At 58.6% G+C, this 12,043-nt stretch overlaps 1 protein-coding gene across 2 annotated transcripts; it reads right to left on the reverse strand.

Moving 5' to 3' along the window:
• Nucleotides 1-9,871: 9,871 nt before the first annotated feature.
• Nucleotides 9,872-11,675, reverse strand: TNFRSF13C (TNF receptor superfamily member 13C). Of its 2 annotated transcripts, none has more exons than XM_030913885.1 (3): nt 11,441-11,675; nt 10,893-11,132; nt 9,872-10,291 (listed from the first exon to the last, which is right to left on the reverse strand). In XM_030913885.1, exons 1-3 carry the CDS (start codon nt 11,574-11,576, stop codon nt 10,161-10,163), a joined length of 507 nt encoding a protein of 168 aa, XP_030769745.1. In that variant the 5' UTR covers nt 11,577-11,675; the 3' UTR covers nt 9,872-10,160. The 2 variants fall into 2 exon arrangements, with proteins under 2 accessions (XP_030769745.1, XP_030769744.1); XM_030913884.1 differs by having other exon boundaries at nt 9,872-10,342; nt 11,441-11,655.
• Between the last annotated feature and the right edge of the window lie 368 nt (nt 11,676-12,043).

Raw genomic sequence — 12,043 nt, forward strand, 5'->3', positions numbered from 1 at the left:
CGGGCTCGGCGCGGGCTCGGGCGGGCGGGGGAGGGAGAGGAGGGAGGGCGGGAGGGAGGCAGAGCCGGGGGAGGAGCGCGGCTGCCGCGAGGGGCTAGGGGGACAGCAGGGCCCGCGCAGCCGGGGGGGGGTCCCACAGGGGACCCCCCCCCAAAGACTGCGCCGAAACATTCCTCGGAACTGGGCGTTCTAAGGGAATCAGCTCTAGGGCCCGCGACTAGAGCGTTCCTGTCTTACAGGTGCGGGAACCTGTACCTTACAGGCGCGGAGGTCAAAGCAGACCGGAATTGCCCCGGGACGAGCGGGACCAGCCTCTCACCTCCTTCCCGTCCCCTCTGTCCGTTCTGATCATAACATAAGAAGAGCCCCTTCTCCTCTCAGCGCCTCTATTTTCCCACCTGTCAAATGGGAAGGACTTCGCCTGGCAGCGCCGCTTCAGAGGGCCAAGGATTTACCCCGCGGCGCGAGCCCAGTTCCAGAACCTCTCGAACGCTGGACTGGGGTCCAGGGATGTCCCCATCCCCGCGTCGATGGGCACAGCCTGGCTGACGCACTTCCGCGATCTGCTCCCTCCCCAGGTGTGAGGAGAGGGGGATTGGGCTCGCCCCTGCCCTGGAAAAGGAAAGCCTGGAAGAGGAAGACCTCCGCCCTGCGCCGACCCGCAGGTCCTTTCACAAACCGAGGGGTAGGGTGTGGGGGCCCTAAGGAGCCCGGATCTGGTCCCAGCACGACCCAGTGGTGTTTTCGGGGTTGAGTTGAACAGGAGAAGGTACTGGTGCCTGGCTTCTCCCTGCCTCAGTATCTCATCTTAACATCAAAAACTCTTCCTGGAGGGCAGACTCATAATCTGCCCCTTCCAGGAGGTAGGGGTCGATATGGAACCTCCCTCTGTCCAGACGGAAACAGCAGGAGGGCAAGGACTGGGCGTGCAACTGACCCAGTGTGCAGCTCAGGCCTCTAAATGAAAGGACTCCAGCGCCTAGTTTCTTTGAGATGAAGCATTTGGGGCTCCCTAGGGTCCCTCCTGGTCCCCTTTCCATCCATCCTTCACTCAGGAACTGGGACCAGCTTATGAAAGTGGAGAAGCTCGGGGAGAAGAAGAGGAAGGATTTACATTTTAAGGAGGATCAAGTCTGTTGCCTGACATGAAGGGCTGACAGGCTAATTTCAGGTATTAATGGGTTCAGACAGGAAGAGGAGGTAACCTTCCCCCTCAGAGCTTCTCCTTGTGCCCTGGCCAAAGACAGACTCTTCCCCCCATCTACACACACACGTGTGCACACACACGTACACACACTTCCCATCCAGTCCCGAAAATCCACCCTCATTAAAGGACTCCTTATTACCAGTTTAGAAGAAAAACACAGATGAACAAAGGAATTAAATGAAATTGTTTTAATCCCATGGCCAGAGACAACCACACTAAAATATGCCACACTTTACATCTAGATTGCAACTGGTTTGTTGTTGACTTTTTGCCATCCTTAAACTTTTCGTTTGGCTGGGGGCAGTGGCTCACGCCTGTAATCCCAGCACTTTGGGAGGCAGAGGCAGGTGGATCATGAGGTCAGGAGTTGGAGACCAGCCTGACCAACACGGTGAAACCCCACCTCTACTAAAAATACAAAAATTAGCTGGGCGTGGTGTCGGGCACCTGTAATCCCAGCTACTGGGGAGGCTGAGGCCCGAGAATCGCTTGAACCTGGGAGGCAGAGGTTGCAGTGAGCCAAGATTGTGCCATTGCACTGCAGCCTGGGCAATAGATTGAGACTCTGTCTTCAAAAAAAGAAAAAGAAAAAGAAAAAAAAAGAAACTTCTCATTTGTGATTCTTCTCAGAGCTTCTGAGCTCTACTTTCTAGAGTGTCCTTTCCTGCTTCCTTAGGGGGCATTCCTAGAAATGGGATCAGTGGCACAACCCGCACCGCTGGTATTGAAGTCCCCACTGCCCTCTGCCCACTGCCCTGGAGGCTGCAGGGGCTCTGAGGGGGGCCACTTCTCCCACTTTTCCCACCCATTGCTGGGCACCTGGGTTGAAAGAGGCTTGTCTCTGCCCCCTTGGAACTGGGGACTCTTCCAAGTTAGGGTGACCCTGCTGGGTCAGAGCAAGTCTCCCAGTGCTCCCCCTTTCTGGACCCCCTCCTGCCCCCACTGTTCTGGTACTGGGTGTTTTCCTCATGTTGACCCCTTCAGACCTTCAAATACATGTACATAGTGACAGCCATTTGTCCGATGAAGGAAGTGGATTCCAGCCCCTCCCAGGGACTGATGTCCAACCCCCAACACCCCCCCGCCACATACACTCACACACACATGCCTTCCTCCCCATCTCAATCTGATTCAGTGGTCAGTCAGCAGCCATAGGTAACCACAACTACTGGGTCTGTACCAGGCACTGGATACCCTCTCCTCTCCATGGGAACACCTGGCCGCAGGGAGTGAGTGGAGCAGGAAAGGGCAGCTGCGAACACAGAGCCCAGCTGACCCTGACTGGCTGAGTCCTGGGATCTGATCGCCCATTCAGCTGACACTGCCTCAGGTGCCTGGCCATGTGCTGGGTGAGGGGATCTGGAGATAGAGCAGCCCAGCCGAGGAGTGACCCCTTTGACCTGGACCCCAGGGTCTCTCACCCCATCAAGGCTCCAGGGCACCCACCCCTTATCTCTTCTGCCTGCCCCCCTCCACTACCACCAAGCCTGTGTCACCAAAATTCATCCATTGATCCAGGCTTAAAATAACCCCTGGCATCTGCAGTGAGCCCCGCGGGGCGGGCAGAGGAGCTGAGTCCCTGCTCCTGAAGGGCACCCGCCCCGCCCCCAGCTCCCAATGTTGGCAGCTCGAGTGTACGGGTGTCTGCGCGTGCTTGGGTGAAAGCAAGAGTGTGCATGTCCAGGGCTAGCATGACTCTGAGGGCCCTCCCTGCACAGTGGGCATGTGTGTGCACACATGTGTGTCACATGCATGCTCCTGTGCAAAAATGGCCTTCCTCCATGTCTAGCCCTCACCTGGTACTCAGTTCTGGCTGGGGAAGGCTGGGGGCCCTGAGAGGTGTGGACATGACAACCAGCTTGTGCTGGGCCTCAATGTCTCCATATTAGATGGTTGGTGACCAGTCTGCCAGCTCTGCTGAGCCCTGGGAAAGGTTTGAGATTTCCTAGAGAGAAACTCAAGACTCAGAGAGAGGAAGTGACTTGCTGTGACTGGCACACAGCCAGGAAGGGCAGGGTCTGGCCTAGAACCTGCACTATGAGCCCCCAATCCACATTGTGGCCAGTTCAGCACACCCTGGAAGCACTCCTACTCCACAACAGGGCCCTCGCCAACACCTGATCCAGGCTCACCTGCCCCCTGCCTGGACATGCAGGCTGCCCTCTCTTCCTGGAATCCCTTTCCAGCCCCACATGCCCAGAGTTTCTAGGTTTTATTTATTTATTTATTTTTTAGACGGAGTATCCCTCTGTTGCCCAGGCTGGAGTGCAGTGGTGTGATCTCGGCTCACTGCAACCTCTGCCTCCTGGATTCAACCAATTCTCCTGCCTCAGCCTCCTGAATAGCTGGGATTTATAGGGACCTGCCACCATGCCTGGTTAATTTTTGTTTTGTTTTGTTTTGAGATAGAGTCTCACACTGTCACCCAGGCTAGAATGCAGTGGCTTGATCTTGGCTCACTCCAACCTCCACCTCCCGGATTCAAGCGATTCTCCTGCCTCAGCCTCTCGAGGAGCTGGGATTACTGGTGCACACCACCACACCTGGCTAATTTTTGTAATTTTTAGTGGATACAGGGTTTCACCATATTGATCAGGCTGCTCGCGAACTCCTGACCTCAGGTGATCCGCCTGCCTCGGCCTCCCAAAGTTCTGGGATTACAGGCGTGAACCACCAGGCCCGGCCTAATTTTTGTATTTTTAGTAGAGACAGGGTTTCAGCATGTTGGCAGGGCGGCTCTGGAACTCCTGATCTCAAGTTATCGGCCAGCTTTGACTTCCCAAATTGCTGGGATTACAGGTGCGAGCCACTGCGCCCAGCCTTTATCCTTTATTTTGGAGCCAGGCTGACAGGGTTGGAATTCCTGCTCTCCAGGGCCATTCAACCTTTCTAGGCAATTCGGCAGGGTTACAGGGAGAAGCAGTGGGCCCCAGACAGGAAACACCCAGGTACATGCGGCCTGGTGGGAGCTCCCACTGAAGCCAGGCTGAGAAGACCATGACCGCGGATGCCACCCACAAGCCTCCGAGGCCTCATTCCTAAACTCTTCCATTTCCTCAATGATGCAGTTACCCAAGAAGCAGAGGTTCTTGGGGGACTCTGGGCTCCCTGCTGGTGCAAATGCCGGTACCAGGAGGGGGTCTGGAGGGAGGGCCCACGGCTGTCTTTGTCTCCCGCGAGGCAACTCTGACTCAGGCTCCAGCTGCCCGTGGGAGGGAAGGGGCGCCCAGGCTCCTGAGTCGCCAGGGAGCGGCGGGACTGGGAGGCTGGGAGCTGGGGCTCGGCCCCCCCGTCCTGATGCCCCCGACACCGTCTCCGCGGCCCGCACACCGCCGTGCCTCAGGATCAGCACTTTAGCTGTCACAGGTAGTCCCTCTGCCTGAACGCTCCCACGGGCTCCCCCTTCAGGACCCTCCAAAGCCCTCAGTGTACGTGCGAATCCGGAGCAGACACCGAGACCTTAGCGCGGGAACCAAGACAGGACAGAACTCCGCGGAGGCCACAGCGCGTGCACGGGGACAGGTGCGCTCTCCCCGCCAGTCCCCCTGCTCCTGGGTCGCAGTTTCGGGCTGAGGCGTCTCGCGCCCTCTCCCCTGAGCCTCGCCCTTCAGTCGGGGCCGTGGGCCACATCCAGGCCCCCAGGGCTCGGGATGCGCCTGAGGACACGGACTCCCGAGGGCGCAGAGGTCGGGAGCCCGAAGCAGGTGCCCTCGGCCTTGGTCCTGCCCCTTATCCGGTCCCACGCTTTTTCCTCGCCCCTTGGCCTTGACCCCACCCCTTCGGCATGCCTCTGGCCCCGCCCCTTTCCGGCCACCTTGAGACTTGGGGTCCCTCAGCCCCGCCTCTCTTCTTGACCCCGCCCCTCGGCCGCACCCCGCCCAGTCCCCGCCCCACGCCCAAATCGCCCGGGGCCGGTGGTGGCCGGGGCTGACTGCAGGAGCCGCTCAGAGACTCACCCGCCCCGAAGTCCCTGGATTCGGGCCTGGATCCTAGATTATCCGCAGTCTAGGGAGTGGAGAGATGCCAAGGTTCCCCTGGGTCCCGGGACCCCAGTAGCGTCCCTCCCCCCCGTACCCCACGCCAACCACTGAGCGCCCGTCTGAGTCCCGGGAGGAAGCGCAGGGGCGGGGAACACTGGCATCTCTTTCCTCCCGGTTGCTCCCCGACTCTGCCCGCTATTCCGCTATTTGGGGCAGTCGTTTCTACCGCACCCCCATTCTCTCTCCCCCGCACCCCGGGGTCATGAGGGCAGGACTAGGCCTGCTCACACCTCCCTGCTGGGGGCGTTCCCTGGCCCTGGCAGGGGTCCCTCTGTCCCTACATGCCACATGACCTCTTTAATCTTCAAGGACAGCTGGGTGGCCCTCAAGAGCCCCATTTAGCAGAAAGTTGAGGCCCAGGGAGGTGCTACCAGCTTGTAGGGATAGTGCCATGTTGAGCCATCCCTGCTGAAACGAAGGTGAGGGGCCTTCCTCCCTGGCCTCACCAGCTGGGCTTCTCAACCCCTCCCGGAGCCCCCAGCCTCCGGCTACCAGGCAGGAAGTGAAACGGGCCTGCAGGAAGCCCCAGGAGGAAGCGAGACTTCAGCCAGCCCTGCCCCCACCGGCCAGGGTCCTGGGGACCTGGTTGAAATCAGACCCTCCTTCAGGAAAAGCTGGCCCGAAACACAGGCTCAGAGAGGGGCCTTTTCCTTCCGTTCCTACCCTTAAAACGGCCCTTCCAGCGTCTGTCTGGGATCCCTCTTACCAAAAAGAGAGACCAGATAGGGAGAAAATCTGAGTAGTGATGAAACCAAGGGGTGCGGCCTGGCCTCAGTCCGGAATTCTCCGCTCCCAAGGAGGGTGTCCGGGTCAATGACCTTCTGCTGGGCAGGCACACCAGCCAGGCGCGGGAACCCAGGGTTCGCACAGCTCCGTCACCCACCTGTTGTATCTTGGGCTGGATCCCGTTACCTCACAGGGCCTCTCTTTTCCTATCTGCAAACTGGACCATATAATCACTGCTGGTGGATGTGAAATGGTATAGATTTGCAGGAGAAAAAATGGACCAACAGGGACCTTTGAAAAGGTCAAGCCTGGCCGGATGGGCACGGTTCTCACACCTGTCATCCCAGCACTGTGGGAGGCCAGGCAGGCGGATCGCCTGAGGTCAGAAGTTCGAGACCAGCCTGGCCAACATGGAGAAACCCTGTCCGTACTAAAAGTACAAAATCAGCAGGGTGTGGTGCCGCATGCCTGTAATCCCAGCTACTTAGGAGGCTGAGGCAGGAGAATCACTTGAACCCAGGAGGTGGAGGTTGCAGTGGGCCGAGATTGCACCACTGCACTCCAGCCTGGGCAACAAGAGTGAAACTCTGTCCCCCACCACCCCCCCCAAAAAAAAGGTCAAGGCCTTTGGCACAACAACTGTGCTGGGAAACAGAGACCCCTGAACATGACCATGTGGAAGGAGGCCATCTTGGCCACAACAGCAAAAACCAAAGTATCCAAATGCCCGGGTGGAAAACCTTACCATGTTGAAAACTTTATTGTGAAGTATTTAAAGAGAGAAAAACTTACCAAATATTAATATGATGGTCAAGACATGAATTTGTGTGTATAGAATGATTACAATTATGTAGAAAAATACACCACACACTCGAGGCCTGGGGTTACTGGACACAGGTCATGTCTTCCCTGACTACATCATGGATTCCGGCCCAGAACTTCCAGATTGTCTACAAAATGCCTATCTTCATTTTTTTATTCAAAAAAATGTAAGCAAACACAAACACCCCACCCTCCTCCTCCAGGTGCTCTTATAAAGATCAAATGAGGGATCGATGTGGCGGCTCTGGGCCTCAGTTTCCTCATCTGTGAAATGCATAGGAGAATTATCTAAGGTTCTTTCCTGTCCTTCTCTGGGGACCACAGGCTGGGAGGAGAACCTTGCATCCAACCGCTCATTTTTCAGAAGAAAAAACTAAGAACTCAGGGGAAACTTCCTACCGGCTGGCGGGGCCAGAGAGATGCCCAAGGTTTGCATGTCTGGGACCCAGAGGGGTTTCACCCACCCTCGGGGTTTTCACCGGCTGCGCTAACCCTAGCTGTAGCAAAAGATGGGGTGGGAGATGGGGTTGTCCAGGAGAAGATGGGGTGGGAGGTGGGGAGTCCAGGAGAAGATGGGGTGGGAGGTGGGGAGTCCAGGAGAAGATGGGGTGGGAGGTGGGGAGTCCAGGAGAAGATGGGGTGGGAGATGGGGAGTCCAGGAGAAGATGGGGTGGGAGGTGGGGTGTCCAGGAGAAGATGGGGTGGGAGGTGGGGTGTCCAGGAGAAGATGGGGTGGGAGGTGGGGGGCCCAGAGAAGATGGGGTGGGAGGTGGGGTGTCCAGGAGAAGATGGGGTAGGAGGTGGGGTGTCCACGAGAAGATGGAGTGGGAGGTGGGGGGCCCAGAGAAGATGGGGTGGGAGGTGGGGTGTCCAGGAGAAGATGGGGTGGGAGGTGGGGTGTCCAGGAGAAGATGGGGTGGGAGGTGGGGGGCCAGGAGAAGATGGGGTGGGAGATGGGGAGTCAAGGAGAAGATGGGGTGGGAGATGGGGAGTCCAGGAGAAGATGGGGTGGGAGATGGGGAGTCCAGGAGAAGATGGGGTGGGAGATGGGGAGTCCAGGAGAAGATGGGGTGGGAGATGGGGAGTCCAGGAGAAGATGGGGTGGGAGGTGGGGTGTCCAGGAGAAGATGGGGTGGGAGGTGGGGTGGCCAGGAGCAGCTCAGACTCCCCCAACCCCAGATGGAAGGGGAGTGGATGGCTGGGCCCATGTGGGCCTGACCCCACCAACCCTCTCCCATACCTACTGCTTGTCACTTGACCTCACCCTGTCACCTGGCTCCCTGGGGGCAGGGGCATCTGAGATGGGTTCACAGAGCAAGTAGCCAGGCAGAGACCTGGATGTGAGTGGCCACTGTCTTCTGAGCTGGGCACACAACAGGTCCTTGGGACAGGAAGCACTGAGTCCAGAGGCCTGGCAAGGGATAGGAGGGGCAGGAGAAGCAGGGGGTCTCCAGGCAGCGCTGGTGGCAGCTCAGGGGGAAGCAGGCAGAAAACATCTGCTGCATGGAACAGAACATGCCCAGGGCCCAAGAGTGGAAAGACAGTGCCCAGAACTCCACCTTTTGACTCTTAGTCCAGTGCTCCCTTCCAAAGATGCTAAGCTGCAACAAGTTCCAAGGAAGCTGCCCAGGGTGGATGGAGTCCAGCTCAGGAGGTTTGAACCCTGTGCAGGAGGGCAGGCAGGAGGCGGCCTGACTGGGAGTGCACAGTGTCATCCAGGAGTGGAAAGAGACAGTCTTGTCCCAGGCCCCAGAGTAAGGAAAAGCTTGGGGCTGTAAGAGGAGGGAGCAGCTTCCACTGTGACGGTGGGTGACAAGGGGACTGGCACAGGATGGCCAAATGAGCCCAGCACTGGGGGGCCAGTGCTTCAGGGGAACAAGCCAGAGCGAGAAGGAATTCAAGGAACCTCATGTCCACCTGGTTCAAGGTCACAGGCCTGCCCTGACCTCTACACAAAGGAGCCTCTTGTAGGTCCCAGCCCTTCCGTGTATATGGCTGAACGTGCTGCGTCTTGGAGCAGCTGGAACTCCAGGTGGACCCTGAGAGAGCTGCCTGCCAACATGTTCCTTCAGCTTGAGTTTGGAGTCCAGCCCTGGAGGCTGCGCATCTCCTCTCAAATGCAGGCTTGTGGCTCTAGAAGCTACCACTGGGGTCAAAATGGCATCTTAGGTTCTGGCAGATTGGGCCAATCTCAAGGTTGACCCTGGGGTACAGATACCTTAGATTCAGCAAAATCCAGTTCAATCTTTTCTCCTTTGTTATTTCTTAAAATAGTCTTGTACTAAATCCCAAAGCAAGCAAACCCATGAATTGATGATGCACTGCCGCCATTTGCATCAGTTTAAAAGCAGGACGGCTCTGAGGGCAGGTATTAAAGAAATAGAGGCCAGGCGCAGTGCCTCATGCCTATAATCCCAGCCCTTTGGGGAGGACTGCCTGAGGCCAGGAGTTTGAGACTGGCCTGGGCAACATATCCAGACCCTGTCTTTAAAAAAAAAAAAAAAAAAAAAAAAAAAAGATTAGCTGGGCAAGTTGGAGCACCTGTAGTCTCAGCTACTCAGGAGGCTGAAGCAGAAAGATCGCTTGAGCCCAGGCTGCAATGTACTGGGGACCCATCATTGCACTCCAGCCTGGGTGATACAGCAAGACCGTGTCTCAAAAAAACAAAACAAAACAAAACAAAACAAGACCAGGTGCGGTGGCTCATGCCTGTAATCCCAGCACTTTGGGAGGACGAGGAGGGTGAATCACGAGGTCAGGAAATCGAGACCATCTGGCCAACGTGGTGAAATCCCGTCTCTACTAAAAATACAAAAATTAGCTGGCTGTGGTGGTGCATGCCTGTAATCCCAGCTATTCAGGAGGTTGAGGCAGGAGAATCACTTGAACAAGGAGTCAGAGGTTTCAGTGAGGTGAGATCGCGCCACTGCACTCCAGCCTGGTGACAGAGCAAGACTCGTCTCAAAAAATAAAAAAAATAAAAAAATCAAACAAACACAAAAAACCACCCAGCTACAAATTAGGCATCCTCCCACTTGGTCCTTTTTCAGATTCATTTTGGCTTGATGGTGCCTTCCCCATTTTAAAAGCGGTCTCTTACTCATAGTGCCCCAGCCTTTTGAAGGCACAGGAACAGGAGCTGGGCTACCACCTTCAAGGGCTGTCAAAGATGGTGTGGTCTGAAGCCAAAGGCGAGCACACCATGGGGGCTGAACGCTGTGGTCTGTAGTGTCTGTCCTTCTGCAGGGTTAGCCTGGTCCCAGAAAGAGGGCATGTGCGTGCTGGAGTGAAGAGCTAAATTTGATTTCCAGGCCCCTGGCGGGGGTCCAGAGGGAGGGCAGGGGCCACCTCCTGCCGGCTCCCTGCTATTGTTGCTCAGGGCCGGCCGTCTTGGTGGTCACCAGTTCAGTGGAGCCCAGCTCTGTGGCTGGCACAGGGACACTGTGGCCAGGTGGGGTGGTTCCTGGGTCTTCCCCCGGAGGAGGCCAGGCAGGAGCTGCAGCATCAGAGATTCCCGGAGACAGAATGATGACCTTGTCCAGGGGCTCTGGGGCAGGGCAGAGGGGATAGAGGCGCGGTACTGGGTCACAGCCTTCCCTCCCTCCCCTAGAAGACTCCTCTGGAGGGGCAGTACTCCGTCAAATGAAGCCCACTGCAGGGTGGGGAGGGGTGGCACATGGCTGACCCTGAGTCCAGAGGCCTGGCCAGTGGGGAGCTGGCAGGGCAGGGAGTTGGGGAGCTGGGGCTCAGTCTGGCAAACCCTGCAGGGATTTGTGGGGGAACCAAGCTCCGTTAGACTCCCAAAGGGCAGGACAGGCTCCTCCTTCAGACGGGGCCCCCTTCCCGCGAACTGTCTCTTCCTCACACTGGGGTCTGGTAGGGCAGAGCTGTTCCTGGCTCCCACCAGGGTCTCAGGGGCAGGACTATGTCTCCGTCCTCAGCCTGAGCTCCTCAGAGCAAACTCTTTTCCGCTCTCTGTCTCCGTTTCCCTTAAAGCCCTTCTCTCCCCCCAGGGGCCATGCATCACCCCCTGGGGCGTCCCGACACCCCAACCCCTGTGCCCCGCTCGGACTGGTTCCCCTACACAAGGAACTCACCGTCCTTGTCCTTGTCTCCGTCGGGGGCCTCTGCGAAGGACGCGCCGCGAAGCCGCCGCTGTCGTCGCCTCCAGCTCACCAGGCCCACCAGGACCAGCGCCAGGACCAGTGCCAGGCCCAGCAGCGCGGGGGCGCCGAAGAGCAGCCCGGGCAGGGACAGCGCCGCCTCGCCGGCCCCCGCGCCCACCGACTCCTGCGGCTGCAGCGCCGTCCTGGGCGCAGAGCTGCTGGCTGGGGCTGCTGCGGGAGGGGACAGGGAGGGAGGGCAGGGGGCCGAGGGGAGGGAGGAGCGGGGACGGGGTGGGGAGGAGGGGGGCGAGGCTGGCCGGGGAGGGGAGGGACAGCCGGGGGGGTGGGCAGTGGACAAGGGGAGGGAGAGAGGCGGCGGTGAGGGCCGCGCGGTGATAGCGGGCCCCTCCAGGCCCTGCCCACAGGGTCCTTTCAGCCCTCGGCGCTCCCGGGAGTCGGGGCTCTGCCTTCCTCCTGGCGGTCGGGGCCCCATCCTCCCCGCGGCTGCCGGCGCCACGCGCCCGGTGGGTCCTCCTTACCCGGTTTCGGCCGCGGCGTGCGCAGGAGCCCGCAGGCCACGCAGTGGCGGACCAGCAGGTCGAAGCACTCGGCCGGGACGCAGGGCGTGGGGGCTGGCGCGTCCCTGCCCCGCAGGCTCCGGGGCCCTCGCTTCATGGTGCGGGCGCCTACGCACAAGCCGTGGGGACTGAGGCTGAGTGGGCCTCCGGGGCCCTCAGGGAGGAAGCGGGGGGCGGGGGGAAGACTCTGCCCTGTCCTGCCCCCGCCTGCTGGGTGGGACCGAGCTCTCCTGGGGCCCCCCTTTCTTTGTTTCTTTCTTTTTTTTTTTTTTTTTTTTTGAGACGGAGTCTCGCTCTGTCGCCCAGGCTGGAGTGCAATGGTGCGATCTCGGCTCACTGCAAGCTCTGCCTCCCAGGTTCAAGCAATTATCTGCCTCGGCCTCCTGAGTAGCTGGGATTGTAGGCGCCCACCGCCATGCCCGGCTAATTTTTGTATTTTTAGTAGAGATGGGGGTTCATCATCTTGGCCAGGCTGGTTTTGAACTCCTGACCTCGTGATCCACCCGCCTCGGCCTCCCAAAGTGCTGGGATTATAGGCGTGAGCCACCGCACCGGGCCTGGCCT

This window comes from Rhinopithecus roxellana, chromosome 13, assembly GCF_007565055.1.
Source record: "Rhinopithecus roxellana isolate Shanxi Qingling chromosome 13, ASM756505v1, whole genome shotgun sequence".
In the NCBI taxonomy this organism is placed as follows: domain Eukaryota; kingdom Metazoa; phylum Chordata; class Mammalia; order Primates; family Cercopithecidae; genus Rhinopithecus; species Rhinopithecus roxellana.

Coding starts and splice junctions, on each gene's coding strand:
- TNFRSF13C (XM_030913884.1), bottom strand. CDS start 11,576: ATGAAGCGAGGGCCCCGGAGCCTGCGGGGCAGGGACGCGCCAGCCCCC. Junction 11,133..11,440: donor CACGCCGCGGCCGAAACCGG/GTAAGGAGGACC, acceptor CCCCTCCCGCAG/CAGCCCCAGCCAGCAGCTCT. Junction 10,343..10,892: donor CGGAGACAAGGACAAGGACG/GTGAGTTCCTTG, acceptor GCCCTGCCCCAG/AGCCCCTGGACAAGGTCATC.